The sequence below is a fragment of the Trachurus japonicus genome, chromosome 2, assembly GCF_045865225.1.
Source record: "Trachurus japonicus isolate A0001 chromosome 2, Traja_1.0".
Taxonomy (NCBI): Eukaryota; Metazoa; Chordata; class Actinopteri; order Carangiformes; family Carangidae; genus Trachurus; species Trachurus japonicus.
Genome location: NC_140908.1, coordinates 8,480,334 through 8,507,460, shown reverse-complemented (window position 1 = coordinate 8,507,460; position 27,127 = coordinate 8,480,334). Strand labels below are relative to the sequence as shown.

General features: G+C 42.7%; 1 protein-coding gene across 3 annotated transcripts; it reads left to right on the top strand.

Moving 5' to 3' along the window:
* The first annotated feature begins 123 nt into the window (after window positions 1-123).
* Window positions 124-27,127, top strand: creb3l1 (cAMP responsive element binding protein 3-like 1). Of its 3 annotated transcripts, none has more exons than XM_085798724.1 (13): window positions 124-502; window positions 9,038-9,170; window positions 10,443-10,529; window positions 19,271-19,425; window positions 19,550-19,634; window positions 19,796-20,010; window positions 20,879-21,025; window positions 21,326-21,384; window positions 23,150-23,218; window positions 25,490-25,592; window positions 25,929-26,094; window positions 26,402-26,567; window positions 26,659-27,127. In XM_085798724.1, the coding sequence occupies exons 1-13, from the start codon at window positions 392-394 to the stop codon at window positions 26,693-26,695; spliced, it is 1,533 nt and encodes a 510-aa protein (XP_085654850.1). In that variant the 5' UTR covers window positions 124-391; the 3' UTR covers window positions 26,696-27,127. The 3 variants fall into 3 exon arrangements, with proteins under 3 accessions (XP_085654850.1, XP_085654841.1, XP_085654831.1); XM_085798715.1 differs by having other exon boundaries at window positions 324-502; window positions 19,553-19,634; XM_085798705.1 differs by having other exon boundaries at window positions 324-502; window positions 19,547-19,634.

The window sequence follows — 27,127 nt, the reverse complement described above, 5'->3', positions numbered from 1 at the left end:
GCGGGGTTTCAGTGAATATTCATGGTCGCGTGGGTGAGACAGCGCACGCGAGGGGAGGAGAGTCAGCCTCGCGCTCACAGCTGGATGGACAGCAGCGTCTCCGTCGCCGCCGCAGCAGCAGCAGCAGCAGAAGAAACAGCAGGATGTGAATTTTTCGACATTTCTACAAGTTTTGTCAGTGACAAGGAAAAAAGAGACAGAGACAGAGACAGCTGGACACGGTGTAAATAACGGGCAGGACAGTAAACGCAACGTAACGTAACGTAACGTAACGCAGCAAGAAACAAACCGCTGCGTCTTCTTCTTTAATGAGTTGAGTTTATTTTTTTTAAATATTCGCGTTCAGCGCCGGTTCATTTCAGTCAAGTGAGCCACACATTCACACACAGCCATGATGGAGTCTATCTTAGACAGTTTGACAGCGGAGAAACTCTACCCGTCCGGATGCACCAACCTGTTGGACCTGGAGGAACTCAGCGACGGAGATTTCCTCACTAATGTGGTGAGTCTTCACATTCACTTACTCCTCTGTCGGTAGCTTGACCTTATTTCAACCCGCTCTTTACATAACCAATGGCTTTTAACGTGCTGCAGCTGCACAGAGGTGCTTATTAGGCCTATATTACAGTAGTATAAGTAACTGCTGCTGTAATTCAAACGCACCTTTCCTGCCTGTTCCGCCCGGAGCCGGACCTCAGGAGGGCGGTGCAGCTATTAAGATCCTGACTGACATCCGGGGCTCACACACAACTGAGTATGTGAGTGTGTGTGTTTAGTTGTGTAAACCAATATGTGAGACTGGGAACACTTTCAGACGAGTTACTGGTTAACGTGTGTGTGTGTGTGTGTGTGTGTGTGTGTGTGTGTGAACTGACAGGTGTTGCAGTCCTCAGCAGCACACCTGATTATTAATATGTGTCTATCTGTTGCTACTGTGCAGCCAGTGTGCTGTAAATAGGCTACATCACTTCTAGCTATTGGTTCTTCATTACTTTCCAATTAACTTGTCAAGTAAGTTTCATAATCAAACTTTAATTAGGACGAAGGCGTATTTCTTCATTCACTTCCTCAATAATGAAATGAAACTCTTATTTACCCAAACTCAACTTTCAATCTTGTATAATATTATAGCCTTATGATTAGTCAGTGAATTGGTAAGTCCACAAAGAGAGATGAGGTTAACAACTGCTTCGATTTTTGATGAATCATTTTAGACATTTTAAAGCAGAACAACAAATAATAGTGGAATCAGATGAGATCTTATCTGTGTCATATTGTAGTTGTGTAGTAGCACCTAGTCCAATCAAATCCTGCTCCACTATAGCTCCACCACGCTACTGCAGGATAACACACACACATGCACACATTCACATGTGCTCATAACTCAGCAGTAAAAATGTCCTGGGGTGACACTTTACAGAGGCAGAAGACACACTCATTTCAAGCCTGTGAAAAGTCAAGATGACAATTAAATCTCAAAAACCACCTGCTCCCACCAGCATCCTCCGAAAACAACAGGGGGCATCAGCTGCGCGCATCCCCCCCTCATCTCTGCACCTGAGACGTTGCCGCTTTTGATTTCAATACAAGCGTCACTTTGCTGGTCGACCTTTGATAATAATAATAACAACTGCAGTACGTCTCTATTTCACTCCATTTCCCAGAGAGCAGCGGGTGAGCTGGGCACCGCCGGCCACAAAATGCCAAAAGTACTGCTGTGCCCTCACTTCACCCATCTTATTTGAAAAAAGAAACAAAAAACAGTGTGCACAGACTAAGAAACAGCTTCATCGCTGCACACTGAGAGTTTGATGAATATCACAGCATCAGTGACAGTGCTAGCAGGAAATCCTCTGTCTTTATTTCCTATTCTATTCTTCCCCTCGCTGTCTCCTTTTCCATTCTGTCTCGTTTTTTCTCTTTTCTTTTTTGAACTTTTCTCTCTATTCTAGTCGGTGAGTCAGCCCAGCAGTCTGCTTGTGGTTTGTACCCCTCTGTCTCTGTTCTAAATAAAGTCGTCCACTCGGCTGTGAAGCCACTAGGCTGGGCTGTACCACTGAGGACATGGGAAAAGACGGCTGATGAGACCAAATGGACCAAAAACTTTGATCTATAATCTGCTGTCAGGTGGTGAACCACAGCATCAGACACTTGTGGATGTCACCAATAGTATCAAAGCTATTCCATGTTATGCTTATTCCTCTCTAACTCTGTCCTCATCTTCTTCATTGCAGTTGTGTGAAAGATGGGAATTAAAGCCACATATATTTTCAATTTCACTTTACACTGTTTAAATCTGCATTAATGCATGCCTATAAAGGAAACACTGACATGTTATCATAAGTCAAACATGCACGTACAATGAACTTTATCAGCAATTTACACCTCAGCAGCAACATGAGGACTTATCTTGAGCTTTATTTCTTTCAGTTGTCGTGCAGCATTTACTGATAACATGCAGTCATTTGCAATGAAACTGAACCAGAACAGTTACAGTTAAGTTAAGAAGGAGCTCTTTGTTTTGCAGGACCTGCAGGAGTCTGTTGGCTCATCACCATGAACAACATCTTTCACATTTCATCCGTTGTCGTATGAAAATATTGTTTCAAGCAGCTTCATTGTCGGTGGAGGAGAAGAAAAGAGAAAGTGTGAACAGATGAGTGGAGAGCATGGTTTAGTTTATTCAAGTTTAATGAAATATAGAGGATGCAGTGAACACAGAGAGATGTCAGCTCATGGGTTTTTAATGAAGTGTTTGCATTGGTGGGACTCACACACACAGTGTTATCCATCTCCTTCAGGATGCTGTGTGAGGATTACAGTGTAGATGGAAGAAGATAAAGTGAATTAAGTCGTATTAGGCTTATTATTTTCCAGAGGAAGAATTAGTTTGGATCAGGAATTAGGAGTCTGAATCCCTTAACAGTCATTGACGGACGTGCTTTGGCTACTGTTTGAATTGTACAAATGATTCAAGGTTAATCGGAGGCGACTGCTTTTGTGATGCATTTGCATTGATGCGTCATGTGCATCCAGCATGGAGTATGCGTTGACAACATCATCTGCTTTACATGTAGGTCTCCTGAATCCTGGAGGAAATTAAAGTCGGCCCCGCTGCAACAGTTATCTTCATTATTGAATAGATAGGTCATTTGGTTTATAAACAGTGAGATAATAGTGAAAAACGGCCACCGCAGCTCCTCAGAGACCGAGGTGACGTCTTCAAAATCCATTGTTTTGTCCAGCCAGAACATTTATTAGCACACAATCTCAATAAAACTGCAAATCCCTCCCAGTGGAGAATCTTTAAAAGTTTGGATTTGTCATTGTAATGAGTCAAATAGTCGATTCTTTCTATCTCTTGATCAAGGAGATGAATTCTCCTGATCATGCTGAACCGCCTCCCTCGCCAAGAAGGTTTTAAAAGTTGAGGAGAAGTGTGACTCTGAGACTTTTCAGACTGTGTGATGATGCTTGAGGCCCAGGGAGTGGGATTTATGGAGCGTAAATTCATGCGGGGCCAGAAGCCATTGTAACCATGGTAACCACCGTGCACATTTTAACATTTTATTAACTCTGCGCCGCGGGGCCAGTTTTTTAAAACATGTTGAGTACAAAATGCAACACGAATGAGGAAAGATCGGACACAGTACATGTTCAAACTGAGGCTTCAGCTATTGATTATCCCCCAGTATTTTATCAATAATCACTTATGTGTCCATTGGTGGCGTCTGAAAACCCCCTGACCAACCATCTTGCATCTAAAAATAATCATATATGACACAGAAAAACAGCAACTGACCAAGCTGCAACCAGAGGAAGTTTGACCTCTCTGCTTGAATCGATCAATAACTGATCAAATCGCTGTAAATCATCATATTGTTCAGATTTAGTCTCATCAATAGATGGATACAGACATACTATATGAAGTCATGTAATAGTGAGTTCATGTGAGGACAGAGCAGGAAGGAAGTTTTCCACCGACACACGCATCATACTGTATGTTTGCTTCTTTTCTATTCTGTTCTTTTCTATTCTATTCACTTCTATTCTTTTCTATTCTATTCTCCGTTCAGACCCTGTACTCCAGCTTTAAAAAGACACACCCATCTAATTTGCATGCCCGTTGCCGATTGGCCGCTGAGCTCTCAGAAGGAATGTGAGCAGGCATGCAGCAGTGTGAGTGTGAGAAGGAAAAATACTTCTGCTGTTTTACTGAGAACTACAGCTCGGTTCACGTCTGTCTCAACACACACACACATACATACACGCACACACGCACACACACGCTGACAGACACAGTAACCATCTCCCTCCTCTCTCACTCTTAAGTGCAGCTCATGTGAAGCCAAACACAGCTGCACATCACCACATGAAGCCAAACACAGGCGAGAACATTGACATTTTCTTATCTGTGGCAGGCAGCGTTATAAGATAATGACATGATGCTCTCTGGTCGCATTACACACTGCAAAAAAAAAAAAAAAATCTCATGTGTTATGCAACAAATCGTATTTAAAACCACTGAGAAACTTAATGCAGAGAGATCATCTCAACTGTGTGAGACTTTTTGTTGCTGTTGTAGATTGAAAGCGTTATCCAAATGGCTTTAGATTAGCTGTGATCATTTTTGCAATTTTATATAACATTTCAGATGAAGGTATTTCCTTAATTAGAAATTGTATAAAAACAAAAAAATGCATGTGGTAATTTCCCAGAGCCACAAATCACCATTGTCAAATTGCAACCAACAGTCCAAAACCCAAAGATATTCAGTTCCCTCCCTGTCATGTGTGATGAAGAGAAGCCTCAAACTATCGCATTTTAAAAGCTGAAACCAGTGGATTTTTATAGAAAAAAGGTAGAAATGCTGCCATTGCAACTTATCAAATTAATCTCTGGGTGTCTGCTCCATTGCAGCATGGATTGAATGACATGGAATCAAGAAAATCCATTGAGAAACAGACAGATGTAGTGTACGGTGTTTATGATAATAGAACAAATAGAGCGAAGGCAATCATGGCTGCAACGGTAGTGCTGCAGAGAGAAAGTGTGTCTTACATTACAGACCGTTTCCTGCAGCATTTTGAGTCTCGAATCCTACTTACTTTATTTCACCAAACAGGAATCACACAATACCTAATCATTTGTCCTTAATTGCTTCGATCTGCAGAGAATAATAGTAGCTTGTGCTTTAATTTGGTTTCTTTGTCCCACTTGAATAGTAATATAAGAATCAGAAACCAGGATTTAAGGACATCCAGAAGGAGCCGAGCTGATTATTTCCAAATGACAGCAGCTTGGAGGGCCGGATTTTAACCTTGTAGAGAACATTTTCTTTTCAGTGTATCTCCCTTTGGCCCTTACATGTTGTTCTGAGGAGTTTTACGATGGTTTCCACTGAAATTTTCATGCCATAATGACACAAGCCTTTTTGGCCTGGCTCTCAGCGGTCCAGTTCATCGCTCTGCTTTCCTTCATCTGCGCGCTGGGAGCATGTGGTTCATCGTGCTGTACGGTTGCGAGGGTGCAGCAGGTGGCTCCTCTTTACCAAACAGCCGCCGCATTTAAGCCGACGTTTAAAAAATAACACCAAAATGAATCATTTGGTCGTTCTCTGTCTGTTTCACCTGTGGCATCCAAATGACAGGAGAGGAGAGAGGTGTGTTGAGACTCAACACTGTTAATTACAGACGCAGCAGAGCCTCTCTCTGCATTTATAATTACTCCTTGTGTCTGTCTTCTCATGCAGGCTCTTTCCCCGTGTGGTTGACTTCTCAGCCCCATCCCCTCCTAATAACACCCCAGCACTGAAATAAACTATAAAAAGTGTCAACTGCTTTCTAACACTCCCTAATGGGATTCTTTTCCCAGCAGAAACGGGGAGTGTTTCAGGTAATGAAAGGTCCAGACCCCCGACTGCAGCTGCCTCAGCACCGCCATCATTAAGCTTTGTGTCCCAACAACAACAACAGCTTCTGCTGCATGTGTATTCCTCTGTTGTACACGGTACACAGAGCTTCTGGCAATCGAATAATTTCTCTTGACTGTGTGATGACAGCACAACACACTCCCTCATTCATCAATTTGCCCTTTAATCCACGGCCAGGTTTTGTGCCGTCGGGCTTTGAGGCATACGGATCAATCGGCAATCAGGCGAAATGTTGAACTATTAGATTTCTCTTTTAGTTAATGAACTAAAAGAAGGGAGTGAGGGAGGGAAATAGCAAAGTGAGAGGAGGAGGAGGTTTTTAAGGCCGATTAGCCCAACATGTCTGTGTGGGGTTAGAAAAAACAAACAGTGCCATGCACACATCCATCCAGGTGGTGCCAGGTGATGGATAAGGAAAAGATTAGGGTTGTTATGGGAGGAGGTGGGAGCTGCACCACTGGCCCCAGGTGCTGGCTCCAGCTGAATATTACTACTAGAAGTACAAGAGGTAACTTCTATATAGTGAAATGTCAGTAGAGCGCAACATAAACACTACTACTGTTGGACTAATACAGCTAAGTTTAGAAATGTTTCAACTATGGAGCTTTCTCTCCCTGCACCTCTCCCGTCCCGTCATTATAGTAATTTCAGCCACATTTCTCATCTAGGAAACTTTTCACTGTTTATTTTTAAGCAGCACAGTTTAAATGTGACCTATATTCCCTAATAGAGCCAATGGAGTTAAAGGGCCAGTGTCACGGTTGTTTCAAGGGATATTGTTTCGAATGGGTAGCGCAGCAGGAGGACAAGGCTGCTCTTGTCTGAATCTCTGTTCCTGTGTGTGTGTGCACTTGTTTATGAATGAGTGAGTGTTTGTTTGTGCAGGATCAGTGCATGCACACACCTTTATTGAGCAGATGGTTTTAAAAGAACATTTTCCCCCCTTTATTCTTATTCTTGTCTTTTTCTCACTTTTAATCTGTGTAATTGAGCCTATGTTCTATTTATTATTCTTTTATCGTACTGCTTTATTACACATCTCTTCATTATAAATGTTAAAGATAATGTGCAGCTGTGAATTAAGTAAAAAAAAGAGCATTTTCTTGCAAAACACATACTCCTAAATAAGCCCCGCCAGCTTCAAATCTCACATCATCTCCCAGTCCAGTTTCAAAACATCAGCAGCTCCTCGTGTGTCATGTTCTCCTGTTGTCCCACCCCCCCAGCCTCTGTATTCCTACCTTCTGTGTGTGTTTGTGCTTCGCTCCACGTGTTTTTTTTTTTTTATCAGACAGCTGCATGTGTCCCAGACTAACTCCAGACACACTTGACCTCCCAGAGCACAGTCACACACACACACACACACACACACATGCTCTGGGAAAATGCATGTGTCAAGGTGAGCGATTCCCATACTCCTGCTGTGCATACAGTCCTGGCTTTGAGTTCATCTCAATGCCTCTCTTCTGCAGTGATGTGCACATGTACAAGAGAATAAAAGCCAAACACGCACTTTTAACAAATCCAATCCTTCAAAATAAAAGCATACACAACATGTTTTACGAGCATTAGCTCTCTTAAATAAGCACCGGTGCGAGGGAGGTACAGCATCATGCAGGGGGTTTATCAGAGCTACCTGCTGTTTGATGGAAAACCCAGAACAATGCACAGGAACAGGGGAATATGTTTCATGGAGCTGGGAGGAGCTGCAGAGAGTCAGATGAGTTCATCACCACAAGTGACCCCTTTAACATACACATGTGATCCATTGTTGATATTAAAAAACTATTGAAGTTGGATCTGTGTTTATTATCCCAGATCTATCTTCATTGTTGCTACTGGACTGATTTAATCTTCTGTGACACACTGGCAGAGCTGGAGCTAATTTTCAGGAATAAAACATGTAAATCAATTTTCGTATTTGTCGTTAATCAAATCAGAGCTATTTCTGTCACCGTGTCTGTGTGAGGAGCCTTCACAGTTGACTCGTGCAGTAATGGGTTCCAAACAATCCATCTGTGTGTGTGTATGCTTTTATTCTGCTTTGTGCATGTTTGCTCAAGAGCAGGGTGACTCATATTGTGTGTGTGTGTGTGTGTGTGTGTGTGTTTGTGTGCGTGTAAACCAGTGAAATCAGAGCACCATGTTGTCCCAGGCTTCCAGAACAACGTCTCTCTGCTCGGTGACTCATTCATCCAGACTGAGGATGAATCTATCAATGCTGTTTCCCACTCGCTGCCTCTCTGTGCCATCAGCACCGTCCAGACTGTCTTGGTTGTCTCACACTTCACTTTCTGAACATAACAACCAGTTGATTGTTTGAGAAAATATGTGTCAGGTTGGTCAGTCATAAAAAAATATTGTAAGTGGTGTGTAATGTAGTTATTTTTTGACAGTTGCAGAAATCTCATTTCTGCAGGCTGTTACACCCGCGAATGCAAACTATTAAAGGGATAGTTCAACATTTTGGCAAATTGGCCCATTGCCATAATCCCTATAGTTTTAGGAGTAGGTTTGTTACCTTTTATTGTCGGTGCAAGCTATTTTTGGAACGGCGGAGCAGAGCGGTGAGCTGCTCAGAGCTACGCTACGGAGGCTCATGGGATTTCTAACAGAACATTACAAGCCTGAGTTGTTTTCGAGGTAAATGCAGATGCGCATCAGCGGTTTTGCATGAATTTACCTCTAAAACAACTCTGTCTCGTAACGTTCTGTTATTATCTCATAGCGTGGTGATTGTGCAGGTCACTACTTGTCCACCAGAGCGTTTTGGAGTTGTTAGATTTTGTATTTAATGAGTTTGATGAGGGAAACCAAGAAATCCCATTAGCCTCCGTAGCGTAACAAACCTACTGCTAAGACTATAGGGATTATGGCAATGGGCCAATTTGCCAAAGTGTTGAACTATCCCTTTAACATGCATATAAGCATTAGGCTACTATCAAAGAACATCTGATGGGAATATATCTACAGGCTTTTGCACTATGACACTCCAAGATCAACCACAGTAGGTTGTCAATAAATACTGTTTGAATGTTTGAAAATCAGTATTTTTGCTGCATTAAATAACTATTTCTTGTCTCCATGTGCCTTCGTGTGTTGCAGCCTTTCTCAGGTGACCAGATGGACGACTTCAGCAGTGAATTATTCAACAGTTTCTTCGACGACCATCTATTAGAGCGGCCCCTGCTGGCAGACAGACCTTCACTTTTACACATGGACATAGACAGCAGCCCAGGTCAGCTCCTCTTCTTTTTTTTATTCTGAGAAACTGTCATCAACTATTGTTGGGTTTGCTCCAACAATAGTTCATTGTAAATGCACAATGACAAATAAATCTTGATTAATCTTAATCACAAGAACATACATGCGTTGTTCAACAGTATAAGAAGCGGCGTACTCTTGTAAGATTTGTACTGAAGGGGTTCAGGGGTTGGATCACAGTGGGTTTTTCCTTCCTTCCTAATTTTTTCCATTATTAAAATCTTACAGCAGGTAAAAAAAAAAAAAGTTGGTTGGTGGAACCCTTTCCATTGGCCAACCACTGTCTTGAAGTTGCTCGTTTTGAGATGCGTTTAGGTCCAAGTTTTCTTCTGCTCCGCTCATACTCACATGTAGATGACCCTCTTGTTTCCTTGACTAACCTCCAACGACGCCGCAGCCAGTTGTTCCACTGCTTCGCCAAAGTCTGGGTAGAAAAGACCCCAGTCCCATTATTTGGTTTAATTCGAAAGCCAACACTCTGCACGCAGACCAACTGTATCAAGATGTCAACCACTGAAATCAAACTGCCTCAGCCTTCCCAAGAGTCAAATTCCTAGATCCGAGAGCCAGTTTCTGTTGCCAAAGTCCGAAACTTCCAAAACTGCTGCCTATTAACCAGCAGGAAATACACTGGACCTCTATCCCTCACCTAGCAGGTGCTGGCTCCGTGAAGAGGAGGTTAGTTCAGGCTCGGCTACTACCGACTAAGGCACTCGCTTGCAAAGTATCCTCTCGGAGCTGCATGAATAGATCCTGGTGTCCCTGCTCAGAGTTGATGTCAGTAAGTCTCTCGGTCTGTTGGAGCTGTCACAAGGATGTAGCACCACTTGTCACGCTCATCCAGATCACTGTAGTAGCCAAGACCGCCACGGCGAGATGTCTGTCATCATTGGAAGCAGTAGAAACATTTTTGACGGACATGTTTTGGAAGATGTTAAATCTATAGATTCATAAATGCCAGGTCAATTTGATTTAAAAGTCACTCTCACCACGTTGGACCTTTTAATATTTACATTTAAGTCGGATTTATCCTTCAGATAAATGTAGCTCAAGGTTAAATATGCATAAATGCATGTCTTTTTAAAAGCACTGCAACAAATGTATTACTGATTATCATCTCATATACAGAGATGAGAGTCCCATCATTGTGCGTCCGTGCAGACACGACATGGTTTATCGCAGCATCACAAAGCTGCTGGAGTACTGAATCTATTCCCTGTCTGATAAAAGCTTTTGAATCCCTCAGATATTCAAGCAGAACACAGCTACTCTTTAAGCGAAGACTCTGCCCCCCAGAGCCCGGCCCTGTCAATCAAAATGGACCAAGAGTCTGGTAGGTCAATTGATGTTTTTTTTTTTCGTATTTTCTCCTTTAGCTGTAACAGTTTATGCTTCTTGGAAAAAGCTGCAGCTGATGTTTAGTCTGGTTCTTTATCACCCTGGTGAACATCAGCCTGACCCTGTCTGTGCGTGCTGTCTGTCAAACTGTACACGCCTCTGATTGGCCGGATCCACCGTCTCTCGTATAATATGGGTGGGTGATGATTGGTTTAATGTGTTGTCTATTATATTGCATGAAGGGGCAGGGCAATATGAAAACACTGTGTATTTGAAACGCTGCTCTGTCTGTCTCTCTCTCTCTCTCTCTCTGACTCATCTTCGCCATCATCCCCTGCTGTCTTCTCCTCTTCCTCTGTCTGTACCTGACTGTCTCACTCTGTCTGTCTGTCTGTCTGTCTGCCTGCCGTCTTCTCTCTCCGTTTGTCCCGGGGATCCTGCTGCTCACAGCATGAGCCCAGTCTGAGCAGTTTTCCTCCAGCTAAGCCCTGCCCACCTAACACACACACGCACAGTGCTCTCACACACACACACGTGCACACACTTGCACAACACTATGACAAGCATATGGTTTTGAGTCTGCAGCTTTAGCCGAAGCCAGCGGAAACTCTCTCTCTCTTTCTCTCTGTCTCTCTCTTCTGTCAGGTTATCTTTCACTCTCTTCCTCTCTGTATCTGACTCTTCTTTTTTTTAATCTTTCGCTGTCTCCCTTAATCCAATTAAATCCCACTTTATTGGTATGAATATCAGATTATACGAACTGCCAAAACCGCACATTGGGCAAAAAGGGTCTAATTTTACATAAGAGAATAAAAAAAACAACAGTTTGATGCATGCGTTGCCAGTGCGTGCGTGTGTTCAGCTCAGCAATGAGAAGTGGAATATTTCTGCAGATAATAATTAGCTTCAGAAGAGAATAAAATCCAGGTTGTAAATCAATGTCAGATAGAGTTAGAGCCGCTCTAATCATGCATCCTTTGGTTAGAAAGTAAATTCCAAATGATACCAAAGGAAGCAGAACGTTATGTAAATTAAAATGACATTAGAATGACATATTACTTAATAAAACAAAACATTTAACCAGATTTTATTTCAAACTATTTTTGATAAATAAATGATGGTGGTTTTGTGTTTCCATCTGTAGTTGTGTAGTCAGGTCAAACTCACATATGGAGCTCACACACACACACATATCATTTGCATTTGAATCTATTCCAGCCTATTTATCACTGAACTTTATCCAAAATGCATTTCATAACCTGCATCTGCTCCATAAATCCTCAGCATAAACTTTCTGGCACTTTCTTTCCAACTGTTTTACATCTCTACCTTACTGTATATCAGCTGCACAAATGGACCATTATATTCCTCACGGCTCACAGGTTTTGGGCTCGAGTTATGCCTCCGTGTGTCTGAATTTAAAGCAAAGAACAAATAAATAATAGTTTAAAAAAAAGGGGGGATTATGGGATCTTAAATCCAAAATTTGATCTCATTGTCTGACTCATTCATGCTGGACATTCTGTCTACAATGGAAATCAAACATTGTTCAGACAGTTCGTAGGTGATCGTTTACTGCCGTAGCTGCAGAAAAGCTGTAAATTATATCTTAATCTCTGAAAAAGGCTTTTTTTTTCATGATGACTGTTTTTTTCTCAGCTTTGTTTAATCTCGAAGGAATGTTTGGTGCCACAGCCGAGCCGTTCGCTGCCATTTTGGCATCTTAAGTATTTTGACTGAGACCGTTGCAGCTGTACTAATGAAAAATAACGAATCACTGGAAGGATGGACTTTGACATATCGTTCTGTAGTTGCATGGTGCCGTTTATACAGTGTTTGGAGAAGATAATTTAGTCCAGTTGATAGGCAATATGCAGCATATTAACACAAAAGCACATACTGAAAGGTCTAATAGCAGGAGGTCTTGGCTAGATTCTCCAATAAATTCTATAAATCCTTTGTTTTCAGCTCTAATCTCTAATAGAAGCCAAGAAGAAGCTCTGCATGTAGTTCCTCGTCCTTGTTGCACTTTGTGACTCCTCACAAACCTCTCAACATGGAGTGAGAGCACAGTAGTGAGCTCAGCAGTTAGTTTATCATGATGAGAAATGTTAGTATTTGTTGATCTTTCAGAAACAAGATGAAGCTGTGGATCTTCCTCTGTTTAAGCTTCTTCTCCAAACAGAATTAAAAAGTTCACAGCTGTTCAGATCTATGAACTGATCACAGATCAAATCAGATACAATTTTTTTTTTTTTTTTTTACCACACAGCTCAAATATCACCGATGCTGCAGTGTTTAAATTACAGGAGGGAACCCACTACAGTCTAAAGTCTCTTTTTGGCTTGAAAAAATAATAATGGTTTATTTTATTGATCATAACATTTTAATACTGCTTTAACAGTCGATAGGACATGAAAATAAACTCAAACTATAGAACACATGTTCACCCATTGCCAGATGACGCATACTGTAGATCCCAATAATATTAAATGGTGAGGAAACACATTTACAGCACCATGAGAGCATGTAATAATACTGATATTGATATTGCACTTTAGTGGTGCAGAGTGAAACAAGAGGCTCTTACTTTTAGTGATGGAAAATACTATATAAACCCAGTAAAATGTGCTGACACTGTTGGTTTGCGTGCTTTATGCCACTCATTACATGCATTCATATACAGTACGCGATTATTGATACACAGGAAGTTCAGCTGTCCTGCCTCCACTTTTCTTCCCAGCCTATCTCAGTCTGTGGTCTCGCTGCCTCTTACGCATTAAAAAGAGAAGCTGTGTGTTTTACTGCAGCTCCAACTGCGCAGCTCCACCTATTGTTTTAATACTGTTTCTGTCCCACTGAGATCAAACGCAGTCACCACCTCTCCTCTGTTAGCTCCCTGCGACGACCGCCAGGAGCTTCTGGTCATTAACCAGCCCTCCGGTTTTTTTTTACCTGTGTTTACAACTTTTTACCCACAAAGGCTGACTTTCTTTTCACTTTTCTGTTAATACAGCATCCACAGAGATCCCATTGAACAGTACATAACTGAAAGGATCAGGTTTACTATTTTTTTTTTAGTTTCCTATATGTGGAAGAAAGCACATTACGCTTTCTTATTTAGAAAAATGTCTCTTAATTCCAAGGCTCAAAAATAATGGGATCATTTTTGATCATGTATAGGAACAGGGTTATTATAGTCAACTAATTCTAAGACTAAAACTAGCAGTGAAAACTAAACTGAATTGCAGATAACATCAGTTATAGTTGTAGTTTTCTTAGAGTTGCAGGAAGGAAGAGGTAGATAAGAGTGAATTTAACGTGACGGGAACATTTATGGGATGCAACTTAAAGCAGAAGTAAGCGATATTTTGTGTTAATATAAGTCTTAAATAGTTATATCTTCCAACAGCAATCACTTATATAGAGTGTTTGGTCTGAAACACGGGTCTCTCAGTCACTCTGCTCTGCTCTGAGCCGAGGAGAAAACTTTTCTCGTATCCTACAAGTTTTATCCAATGAGGAGAGAGAACGGCATGAAGGGCTGTGTGTGCAGCCAAGGGATGCGCGTGAATGTGGCGACGTAGGGACGAGGACCAATAGATCCATGACGAGGGCGGGGGCTGCTAACTCCATCGACTGACAAGAAGTTATGGTGCGTTCAAGGCAACCCGTAACTCGTGTTTTTTCAACCTGTGAAGTCGTACCAGTTCGATCTGGTACGAGTTCACGGGTCGGAAGTTACGAGTGGCCGTTATAGTGACTTTCACAGGTAAAACAGGTCGGAAAAACACGAGTGGGTTGCCTGGAACGCTACAAAGTCGTAAGTCGTGACTTGAAGCTGTAATTTACGGTTTCAAAAGCCTGCCTGGAACGCAGCATTAGCCAAAACGACCGGATCGCTTACTTCTGCTTTAAGGGAAAAATCCCACAAATTTGGAAGTTCATCTTCAGAGTCTCACATAGGCTTTCTCCTAATACCTGAAAAACTAAAACTAAGACTAGACTAAATGAAAACTAGTAAATTCCTCAAACTAACTAAAACTAAACTGAAATAAAAAAGGAAACTGAAAAACTAAATAAAAATAACAACTAATGAAAATATTAAACTATAATAACCTTGGTTAGGACCTGGCTTTTGTCACCCACATCTTAATGAGTTTCATTAATTAGGCCAAACAGTCTCTTTTTAATCCAACTGTCTAAAGATCACTAGTCTGAGTAGCAGCTCTCCTTTACATCGGCTACAGCAGCTCACAGCTTCTGGTTTCCATTAAAGAGACGTCCAATCAGGCCTGGGCTTAACGAGGGCAGGAGGCTTAACGAGGCTGAGGTTTGCAGCTGGGCCGGCTTCATTAGCAGAGACCTGCGAGGGTCCGACTGACTTGTACAGAGGACGCACACAACCAGTAAACAGCCAATCCGCTCAAAACTGGATCCTCTCATCAATTAGCGAGGTCGATGATAATTTGATGAAACTGGTGACATGTCGCTGCATACGAGTGTTTTATTAGATGCAGCTGTGCTTTCCGTGTTCTGACACCGCCATAAATCTAACACTGCTTTACAGCTTCCTCTGTGTTTTTATCAGATTTTTATAAAAACGAGGATTGAACCAATCAGCAGAAAGTTGATAAATGTAGATAGGTAGATAGTATATGTACCAAACTCTGACAGTGGTATACAGCATTTAATGAATGAGTCACTGCCTGGAGACCAGCTCATTATATAGCTACTCCACTCCATGTGCTCCCTGCTGATGTAGCACAGAGTATAAATCTGTATAAATCATAATAATATTTGCAACATTCAGACTTTCCTTGCAGAATTTCCTCTTCACCAGCATTTCAGTCTGTGATATGATATCTAAAGAAAAACCTAAAGACCACCCTCATATCTACTGGCTGGCAACCCTGTGATTTTCCCTCTGGTGCGAACATCGGTTCAAAATGTCGACTCCTCTGCATGTCCTGACAGACCTTTTCCACAGCAGACATTTCCACTTATCAGCAGCAGAGAAAGAGCAGGTGAAACAAATGTCAGCGGCAAGGCATGACAGTGAGTCAGCGTGCACAATATGAACACCAGCTCATCTAAATGGAAATGGAAAACTGGAATGCAGTTGTTTTAATGTTATCAATTACACCGGTGGTTGTCTTGCTGTGACACGCCAAAATGTCTGCACTGAAAATATTTATCCAGCGGGTTAATGGGCAGGTTACCATGAAGTTTATCGATTAGTTTCTTCATGTTGTGGCCGTTTTGCCGTGAAGTGAATGAAAGGTCTGAATTTGATTAGAAGCAGAACAGCTGATATTAATAAACATCCCCATTGGCTCGCTTTGCAGATCAACTCAAGACTTCCCTCGTAAGCAGCCAAACTGGTTATTTTTGACAATCCTGAGGCCAGAGTTTATTTCTGATATTGACTCCACAGATTACAGTGTTGAGCTCGCAACTTATTGGCTTTAGGTTTTGTCCAAACCAGAGGAAAGAAGCCGCAGAGATTTGTTTTTAGGATGGATTCTGTCTGTGCTGATCTCTGCTGGAGTGATGGACAGGATAACGAGTGGAGCTTCCAGCTCTCTGACCGGCACACACACACCTCCGCCCCCCCGCCCGCCTGCTTCTGCCCATCACACACACATGGGTTGTAAACTTCGGAGCATTTTACCAGCAGAATGTTGCTAGGAAACCAGGAGGTGATTAAAATGACGTCCACTCCCAATACACACACACACAGCAGCTCTTGTCTTGTTAACCCGCTGCTGCTCTCTTTCCACACACCACAGGAGCCCTTTAGGTGAGTGTGTGACAAACATCAAAGTATCTGACCTGGTGTTTTATTCCAGAGATAAAATGCTGACTTGGTAACGCACCACACACCCGTCCGCCTCTACATAGCTACCAAAACGCTGTGTCATGGCCTCACTTTTGAAAATAAAGTGAAAATTAAAACGAAACTCATATTGATTATTAGTTAGACGTTCGCCTAATGAAGCAGTGACTAATCACTTCACCTTTGTTTAATTGAAAACATGCACAGTGAACATCCAGCTCCCCTTGTTTGGATGGACTTGCATCGTACAAATGAATACAAGATCATTTTGAAAATAAAGATGTGCATAAAAGACGTGCACATTGCTTCCATCTGCAGACATAAACACCTGGACTACAGCTTTCCATAAAGGTGGAGGTAGATGAAGCTTTCTTTCTACTCTCTTTAACTGTCCACAACTCTGCATATCTATTTTATAACTGGAAGATTTCCTTTAACTTGTAAAAGTTTTAAAACGTCCTCACACGGTATTATACACCGGTCTTAGTAGTACCCCCCCATCACCAGTGAACCACATCTTCATGTGTAAAATTGCTGGAACGCTCCTTTTAAATCCACTTAATGAGAAACCTGATGGAAAGATCAGAGATGACCTGTCAGAGAAAGGCCACCTAGTCTGTTAACTTTGGATTATATAATGCTGTTGACTCCAGCATCTGGATTCTGTCTCTCTGAGAGGAATTAAGTTAACTCGATAGTGTGCCGAGTAAAGTCTGGAAACAACCAAATCTGGGGCATGAACAGAAAAACAGCTGTCCCAGGCTTTCCTCGGCGCAGATATCCAACTAACTCGGTGAGCTTGTTTTTTGAGATGTCCTTGAGGAGATTCTTCCCGGTGGCAAGATTTTCTTCTGGAGCAGAATAATAGCCCATAATGTCAGACAAAGATGCAGTGGTGGTTGCAAAAGGTTCTCACGCGGGTTACCGAGCCGTGTGGGAGTCGAGGCTGCTCACAACGCACTGAAGGGAACTTAGGAAGAGTCGTCAGGACAGTGAAGTCTAAATTTAATATAAGCTCTTAAGTATAGTGCATTCAGAAAGCATTCCTTTTTTTTTTTTCATATTTTGTTATGTTGCAGCCAGCCTTATACTAAAAGCTCATGTTTTCTCTAATCAGTATGCAATCAGCATCCCATAATGACAGGGTGAACAGAGTTTTTGATTTTTTTTTTTTGCAAATTTATTAAGATGGAAGTCTCTCTTCAGTGAAAATGTGCACAGATGCATCTAAAGGAGTCTCAGGCTGTAAGAAACAAGAGTGTTTGTTCTGATGAAACCCATTTTGAACTCTTTGGCCCTAGTTTAAGCGCCATGTTTGCTGAGCTTGAGTTTGAGCTGGAGAGGATCTGGATCTGCGGAGGAGAAAATTCCCCAATCCAGGTGTGCAAAGCTTGTCGCGTCACAGCCAAGTAGAAGAAGACTCGCTGGCAGAGCTGCTGCAGCTACTGAGAAAAATTGTTGTTTTATTTGTGTGCTCGAATTCCTCCCAAGGACATTTGTTCTTCTTATATTTTATTTTATTCTTTTATTAGCTGGTCCAGATCATTGGGCTACAGCCGTTATCATTTCTTATTATTCCATTTGTTTGAACAACATGCATCTTCTGCACTTCACATGTGTTTTTGCTGAAGGATCGTGATGATGCTTCCACGAGAAACATCTCCCAGATAGCAAAGAATCATTGAAACAGTGTTGTATAGTTAATGTATATGCAGCTGTCATCCAGTCTCAGGAGCATCTTTGTTCATGTACATATGTGTGTCTTTTCCTTTTCCTCTGTCCTCTGTCACTTCATCGTCTGTTATTCATTCATCTGTAATATTATATTTATATAAATAAATAATATATATGTATCTATATAAAAAGCATACTTATTTTGTATTATAATCCTGGCTCCACCTAGCCATAGCTTCAATGCATCATGATCGCAATGCCGGTCTTGAACCCACAACCTTCAACTCCAACACCACAAGTGTAAACCTCTCGACTACCCAGCCGAGCTGTCTTTTTCCCTGGCTCCTGGTGTATTTGAGTTCTACATTGAAAGGAAACACACCAGAGAAAAGCAAAGTGGCAACAGCAGGTCTTGAACCAGTGATCTCTGAGTCCACAGTCAGGAGCTTATCCTGTAGGCCACCACTGGATGAGGGACTTGAAGATGTGGGACTTGTACTGACTCGTACGGCGCACGGCACAGCACCAGAAAGCAAACACACCAAAAGTGACAAACAGTAGAAATCTCTCCGACAGCTCCTTCCAGGCGCTGGCAGGCAGCACCAGAGCCTCTTCATCATCCTGCCCACTGGGACACCAGATACACCAGGAGTGCCAGTGACAAGCTCTTCTGCAGCCTTTGCAGAGGCACTTATATCCCTAAAAATACTTTCTGCAGGTCACCGTAGACTAAACAGTGAAGTACCTGCCACATGCATCTAGAAATCCACCCTGGTTGTGTTTTGGTGCACCTCCTTTGAAATTGTACTCTGAGCTTATTGTCGGGTCACTCGATCATGCATATTTTCTGCAGTGTTTAAAAGCTGCAACTGTTTCTTTTCTCAGGAGGGATACTGAGGACGAGTCGCTGCTGGTTCAGCCCGTCTTTTTATTTCAGGGTAGATACACACTCGCAGGAGACAAATTATGCACTACAGTTGCCAGAGCGACGTCGTCCAGCAGTCTGTAATAACCAGGCTGGTCAGGAAGTGCTCAAATGTTTTGGGAAAGCTCTTTGAAAGTGTGATTTATAATCTACCCGTTACTTCCCATTGGAAGACCTACAGCAAAGCCTGAAGAGGAATACTGGTGTTGACTGGACTTGTGCACACATGTTTGCATATATATAAATATATATAAGAAAGCAAAAGCATCTTATTCTTCTCTTTTATTCTTTTCCTTAGAGTTCGAATGGAGCTTTAGTCAGGACCTGTCGGCCATCTTGGTGAAACAGGAGGAACCTGATGTGGTCCAAAGGTTAGATCCACAGCCGATGGAGGGCCCGCCTCTGATCTTAAGCCCCCCACCCCCTCACAGAGGATCAGCTTGGAAACACACGGTGAGCATCCACCCTGCGGCGATGAAACCTTGTTTATAAGAAGCTGCTGCTGATTCTTCACCGGTGAGTTGAGAAGCGACCTTAATGAGCGTCACCGCTGTGTGTTTGTCTGTCCTGTCAGCAGGAGTGCAGTCAAGACGACGACATGAAGCCAGTGGCTATAAAAGACGAACCCAGAGAGATGGGACAGTACCTCAGCCTGCCCAGCGGTACATGCAACACACACACACACACACACACACACACTTGATAGAGTGGCATCACAATTCAATTCTGCAAAAACACAAGTGCATCTAATCCCCACAATCCCCTCCATCCTTTCATACAGTCTGAAACTGACTCACTCATTCAACACTCTCCCCTTCTATAGATGATGCTCTCCAGCTCCCGCCCACCCCTCCCAGCAGTAACCACGGCGACAGTGACGGCTCCCTGCCTCCCTCCTCCCCACACCTCGCTCTGCCCCCTTCTTCCCCTCAGCCACAACAGAGACCAGGAGGTCGAGCCTCTTCCTCCTCTTCCTCCACCTCCTCCTCCTCCTCTTCCTCAGCCATCTCCTCTTCACCTCTCCTCACTGCACCACATGTGAGTAAAAAAAAAGAGATAATTCTCACTTAGGGATTATTATGAGAGTCATTAGTGCAGTGGTTCCCAACCTTTTGTGACAACCCAAATGTATGGCGACCCCCGTCAATCAAGATGCGCCAGCTCAGATTTTATTTGAACTCGATTTTTATTCGGGAAAGTGAAAGAAAAGAATACAGTTGTTTAAGGTTGTCTGTGGTGTTTTTAATCATAATTTTAAATAGAATAATAATTAGTTCAAAAAATATTTGTATCAGTCTTTTATTTTTACCAGCCCCAAGGTTGAAAAACACTGCATTAGATGCTGTGTCACGGGGTTCGTGGTATAAACCAGCTGCAGTTTTAGGGTTGAATCAGTTCAGTGATTTACTGACAAAACAACTAATTCAGTCAAAAACTGAATATTCAGTGTCTGACCATCGTTGGCCTGACTCAGCTCTTCTCTCCGAGCAAATGAATCACATTTGTGCTCATGTGATGATGACAAATATTTATACAGCTCTACTCAATGTCAGCACGAATCTGACAGGATTGTTCTTGTGCCACGATGTAATAGGATCATCTCTTGGTGTATTTTTTGTTGTTTTTTTAACACTAACATCCATAAACGAAGGGAGAAAAGAGTTTCAGCTTTGTCGTAAACACCTGGCACTGTCTGAAGAGTAAAAAGCCAAACATCTGATGCTGTGCTTGCATCAGGTTTCGGTATATTCCCTCATTTATCTCTTTTCTCAGAGAAGAGTGAGTGTGTTTGAATGCACCCTGACGTGGGTAATCACACACAGGACCTGCAGAGGATTTGGTGAATCAGTCATGTCCTATTTGAAGATTAATAGAGGTTGCTGAAGTGCGTGTTTTCCCTGTGCAGAAACTGCAGGGTTCAGGACCCCTCATGCTGACAGAAGAGGAGAAGAGGACCCTGGTTGCCGAGGGTTACCCGGTACCCAACAAACTTCCTCTCACCAAGAGCGAAGAGAAGGCGCTGAAGAGAGTGCGGCGGAAGATTAAAAATAAGGTAAACACACTGCACCTTTTATTCTGTGTGCGCGCCCCCAGCTGAGTCAGTTCCTCTGACTGAACACAAACATCAGCTATTCACAGATTCACTGATTCACTGATTTGGACTGAGAGGGGGGGGGCATTTCTCAGAATGAAGTGCTGGTGATGCTGAAACAGAAATAGTCTCATGAGGTCAAACATTTACTGGAAACTGCTCTTCACCTGAGGGATTTATTCAAGGTGCCTGATGCTGAAAGACAAAAAAAAAGAAAGAAAGAAAGAAAAGAAGTAATGTTTGTCCGTTTTTTCTTCCCAGATCTCAGCTCAGGAGAGTCGGAGGAAGAAGAAAGAGTATGTGGAATGTCTGGAGAAGAAGTAAGGCTTGGAAAAGAAAAAAATCTTTGCCCTTATTTTTTCCATTCCTTCTCCACTCCTTTTTGGTTTACCTTTGTATCTGTCTGTCACTTTGCAACTTCCAAACACTTTATCCTCTTTATAGTCTCTTCAGATGGTGTTTAAGTTACCAAACAGCTATATATCAGAGGCCACGGCTGCTGTGGCTTTCTGCAGCAAGCACACTGCAGCTTACTGAGGGTGCAAACCTTTAAAAAATAAAATTATATGGTTATAAAACCTAGGCACAAACAAGAGCAGGTAGCAGACTATCATTAGGGACTATTTGACGATGCACATGGATACATATTTTGTGCTCCAGTGAGTATTTACCGCAGCGTGACAGTATGTGTATGTGTATGATCATCGTACCAAAGGAGCATGTCAACTGATGTGTGAGTGTAGTAGATTTGGGACAATAATAGAATCATTTTCCAGCTGTTATGTATTCATCATTTACCATTTTTTGGTGCTCTAGGATTTTCTTTAAACCCAGTTTTTCATTGGATTAGGACCACGTCATTCCAGTTACACAGCAACGTCAATGCAATGAATGAATTTAATTTTTCATCCACTTCTCCGGGCTGTCGAACAATGTATTTTAGAGTGTTGTCTTTGGTGCATGTTGGTCAGTGAGGTTGAATCTAATCATAGGCCTTTTTTATACATAATTGTGTGCTCTTTATGTACATGAGTAGCAAAGAAAATGATGAAAAATGCAACTGGAAAAGGGGGAGTTGTGTAATGCTGAAGTGAACTTGGCAGCTGAAGCTTAGTTAAGAGGGCGTTTTTGTATTTAGAGGTTTTTAGTGTGGTAACACTAACAGACACAAGAGCTGTGCTGGGGATTAGACTGGGGGCAGCACAGAAGCAGATGCAAGTGGACAGGTTAACGTGGGGTCAGATTTCAACTCGTCTCTACATCATCTAATTCATTAAAGAAGAGTGAACAGAAGGACCTCTCTTCTTTTCTCCTTTACTTTCTTTCCTTTGTTATTCTGGCTTTTTCTTGCTGTGGCAGGACTCCAATAACCTGCTGAACACATGGGTCAAGATGAAGGAGTCTCTGACAGGCACAGGGAAAGAGAGATGGAAATATGGGGGCTGTTTCGACATTGCTGTTGTTGCATAAATTATTTTACCCATAGAGGTTCCCACAGGTGGAAACAAAATGCATTATTCATCCCATTAGGGTAAAGAGAGAGAGAGAGAGTTGCGTCTACATCTCTTAACTGAATCAGGCGGACAAAGGAAAAAAACAGAAATCCTCCTCTTCACATCCTCTTTGTATCGATGTGTCTTTTTCGGAGATGAGGGCAGAATTACCAGACGACCCCTCGGAGGGAAAACAGCAGGATGACTCGCTGGAAGGAATGTGTATGAATGAGCCATAAAACAAACAAGGAGGATTACGAGAGAGCAAGTGAGGACGACGGTGAATTGATAATTGCGATGAGTAGGATTAGCAGAGATGACACAGGGCAGAGGAGAGGGATGAAGAGAAGAGAGTCTAGAGCTGGAACCTCTTATCTCGATAAAATGGATGTTTCAATGTCATTTAAAAGTGCTTCTAACACATCACAACCCTGAATTTAAATGATCCATACTGTCTAGATCTCTTCTCTTCTATTGCTCTTCTCTTCTAACCGTCTCTGTGTCAGATTTAGTGAAACCTTCTACATAACTATTGATTCTGATCAGTGTAGCAGTGCTCAAACATTGACAAAAACCTGTGTGTGTGCAACAGGGTGGAGAACTACACGTCAGAAAACAGCGACCTGTGGAGAAAAGTAGAAAACCTGGAGACTGCCAACAGGTGAGCGCTTCTACACACACACACATCAGCGTTGCGCCTCTTAACAGACTGAAGCCGTTGTGTGCGCTGGCTCCCAACATTTCTAACGCAGATCCAGGATTCATGTAATGATGTTTGGATTATCATCACTGAAAACAGCAACAAGTTTGCAAAGAATGCAGCCTGATAATGTGAGAGTTGACTGATGGGCTGCAGCGGGGCTCGGGGAGCTGCTTCTCATTTATCTTGGAGGAATAAGCATTATTACAACTGCAAGCCAGACAACGTTTGACTGAGCTGCAGCCATGTGGTCTGCAAAGGACAAAAAGCTCTCTACTGTAGGTTATACATGCTAGAATTTATACTCTGTATGAAGTTTATATATATATATATATATGTATATATACAATGAATTACCCTGAGGAAATTATAGGAGGAATTATCTGCTCCATAAGAAACGTGTAGACTCACCCTGCTGCATTTGCCTCCTCTGTTATTATAACAATATGAAACCAATCTGCTATTATCCTGGAGCGTTGGTAGATGGGTGGGTGGGTGTGGCGGGATAGACCTTTAAGTTGTTGGGGGGGTCTGTCTCTACAAAGTCTGTCTGTCTGTCTGTGGCAGCGTCAGTCTGTCATTAAAGCAGCAAGTTAACAGGAGCTTTCATCATGGCAGGCAACCCCCACCACACACACACACACACACACACACTCACACTCTGATGAATATGTTAAACCACCACACAGAAGAACAATGACTTGGCACAACGTGGGAAACATGAGTCAGCACACTCACACACATAAAGTTCAGAATATGTGTGTGGGTCAAAAAAAGAAAAAAGAAAAAAGGTTCTGAAGCGACTGAACTAAATTTAAGCTCCTAGTTCCTAAAAATGCTCCAAATGCACTTATTAGTGGTCATTTTGTTCTCCGTGCTCTGTTTTTTCTGTCTTGCACGTCTGATTCATACAGACCTGGGTTCGTGCTCCTGGTTTATTAGCTGTGCAAGAATAGTTTTTACTCAAATCCCTTTTTTTTTCAAGTGTTAAACTGGGTTTGCAGTTTGCACAAATCCTTTTTCCCCTCACAGTCTGAGCAGAAAGTCACACAGGCAGTTTTTTAGAGATGTTTCATTTGTAATGAGGCCAACTCTGAACTATAAGCACTTATTTAGGCAAAGTGTTAGCCTAGAAGAAGAAGTATTGACACACACTTCCATTCACCCTGTCAGCCAGCGTGCCCTTTGTAAGCACTGTATATTTTAAGCAGTAATAACTGTAGCAGTAAATTACCGTGGTTTTTACATCAAAGACCTGTGTGGCTGATGCTGGTTAGTATCATCCCATGTACTTTTATTGCATCTGGCAAAGCGCTCCACTCTTTTTACACGTGAGAGGCGTCAGCATGGAAATTTAAAATTAAAGATGTACCGAGAAACTGAGTCACTGCTGCGCTCATTGTCTGGTTTAATCTGTGAGAGAATGGTTAACCAGTTTAGTTTCTAACCCATTACATGACTCACTGATTTACTGAGGGACTGTGTATGTATCAGTGTGTATGTGTGTGTGTGTGTGTGTTTGGCAGTAACCGGTTCTCTGTCGCCACTTAGTGGTCAGAGCGTGTCCTCACAGGCCCAGACGGCTCATACCATCAGAACCCTGCTCTCCAGATCCCTCTGTATCCCACTAGACTTTATCCGAGGGTTTTAACTAACAGGCAAAATACCAGCCAATCAGGCGGATTAAGTTTTTTTAATCCTTTAAAAACACGTCAGAGGAGCAAAATTCTCTGGAGGGACATTGATTTTGGACTGAATGTAACTCCTCCTGTGGCCTGACATGTTCTGAGTATATGGTACTTAGTGGTGGGCGGAGAATCCTGCACGTGTTTGAATGCATGCACACACACTAGTATGGACATAATACACAGTCATTTAAGAGGCATATCCACAGGGGTGCTTCCTGCCCTGGGTTTAACCTCTCAGGCTGCTCTTCCTCTCTTGGCCCTGCACAAGTCATCATACTCAAACTCCAGCAAAGTAAAGGCTCTAATCCTGAAATTCACCATCTGGAAATACTGAAATATAAGAATTTAACAGGTTGAACTTCCTTGAGGTGTTGGATTACCCCTGAGTGCTCCAAGACACCTGTATTAGAGGTTCTCCAGCTGTTACCTTCGACTAAGGCAGTAGGCTCTGAGCTGCTTCCTGCTCTTTAATAGTGAGGATTAGTCTAATGCAAAGCAGCTATTTAATATTCCTCTGTAATGTTTCTGTTTGGTCTCTCTCCAGGTCTCTGCTGCAGCAGCTCCAGAAGCTCCAGTCGCTGATTTCAGGGAAGGTTGTTCCCCGTTCCTGTAAAATGGCCTCAACTCAAACAGGGACATGCCTCATGGTAAATAACTGATCAAGCATCTTATCGTTGCTGTTTTAAGCTGTATTGACTTTTTACAAATGTCAAGAAGAAGGAGAAAGTAGCTTCTCAGTGTTTATGTAGTGATTCAAACACGGTGACCACCCTGGAAACACACTCTTGTCCAGCTGTGGTTCCCTGAAGCAGACGTTCACCACAACCACCAACACCGCCATTTTCAGACAGAGACAGACACAGAGAGACAGAGAGACATCTGTGTCCAGCTCCTGTGTGTTTTTCTTGTTGAGTTCATCTATTGGGTTTCATTTTATCAAGGCTGTTTAATAACAGGAGTGTTTTGTTCCCCTCTCTGTGCAGATGGTAGCCCTGTGTTTTGTCCTGGTGTTGGGCTCCTTCTCCCCCTGCCTCTCACCCCTCTCCTTCCTCACTCACACCCCCTCTTTGTCCGCCTCCTCTTCCTCCTCCTCCTCTCCCTCCTCCTCGCCTCCTCTCCCATCAGCGGACATCTACACCACCAGTCAGGGTAGGTCTAGAAATAAACCATTCTTCTATATGACCAGTTTGTTTGTGATGTTCAGGGCAAGCCTTGAAATGAAAAGCATTCCACTTCCCTATAAATTCACCTCCTTGAACCACTTCCACCGCGGCCGTCATGTTAAATACCACTGTGTTGTGCCAAGAACCAGCCTGTGAGTGGTGAGAGAAAAAGTCCGCTAGGCTGGTAGTCAAGAATGATGAACTCAAATGTCCCCAAAGATATTCAGTTTACAGTAAAGCTGGACGTTTTCACATAGCGTGAGAATATAAACGGCTGCGTGTTTGTGTTGCAGTGCGTTCCCGCAGCCTGCTCTTCTACAACGACGGGGCTCCACTGGAGGAGAGCTCGGTGACAGAAGGGGAGAGGCTACAGTCAGAAGCCCCCTCCCAAATCCAGACAATCCGTTACACAGCTGACGCCCACAGCAACCAGACGACTGGGCCCAAGTTAGACCGGCGGTAGGAACCACACTCCATTAGCTCTGTGATGATGTCCGGATGTTCCCCGTCAGACTGTATGAATCATCCATCTCCTCTCTTCTGTCCTCAGAGAAACAAAACCAGACGGAGCGTCAGAGATTTTCTGACAGACTGCATGACCCCCCCACCTCCCATGACCCCCGAAAAGCGCAAAACCTCCAGGGTCCTGAACTCAGCAGGCTTCACTTCAACATCCATCAGGACCAAAACATACCTGTGTCTCTTTACTGAGTGACTCACTCTGCTTCAAGACTCCAAGACTCATCCTCCACAGCCGGTGTCCTGCTCGTATGTAGCGTTCACTTCTCTGCTTGAAAAGACCGAATAGACTGAAGGGACCTTAGAATTCCAATTTTCCTTTTTTATGCATTAAAATACAGAATAATTGATTAAATACCCAGCTTTGTACATTACATCTAAAGCATTACCGACCTACAGTACGATAGCCACTCTCACCATGTAATGTTGAGATCAGCTTCCACCTTTACATCTATAAACAGAAGTCTAGAAACTTGACGGACCTCCACTGTGGGATTTTG

What these genes read in the sequence shown, in the direction of transcription:
- creb3l1 (XM_085798705.1), top strand. Translation starts at nt 392, where the DNA reads ATGATGGAGTCTATCTTAGACAGTTTGACAGCGGAGAAACTCTACCCG. An exon ending in GGACATAGACAGCAGCCCAG is followed by an intron (nt 9,171 to 10,442) that starts GTCAGCTCCTCT and finishes TGAATCCCTCAG; the next exon opens with ATATTCAAGCAGAACACAGC. An exon ending in AAACAGGGACATGCCTCATG is followed by an intron (nt 25,593 to 25,928) that starts GTAAATAACTGA and finishes CTCTCTGTGCAG; the next exon opens with ATGGTAGCCCTGTGTTTTGT.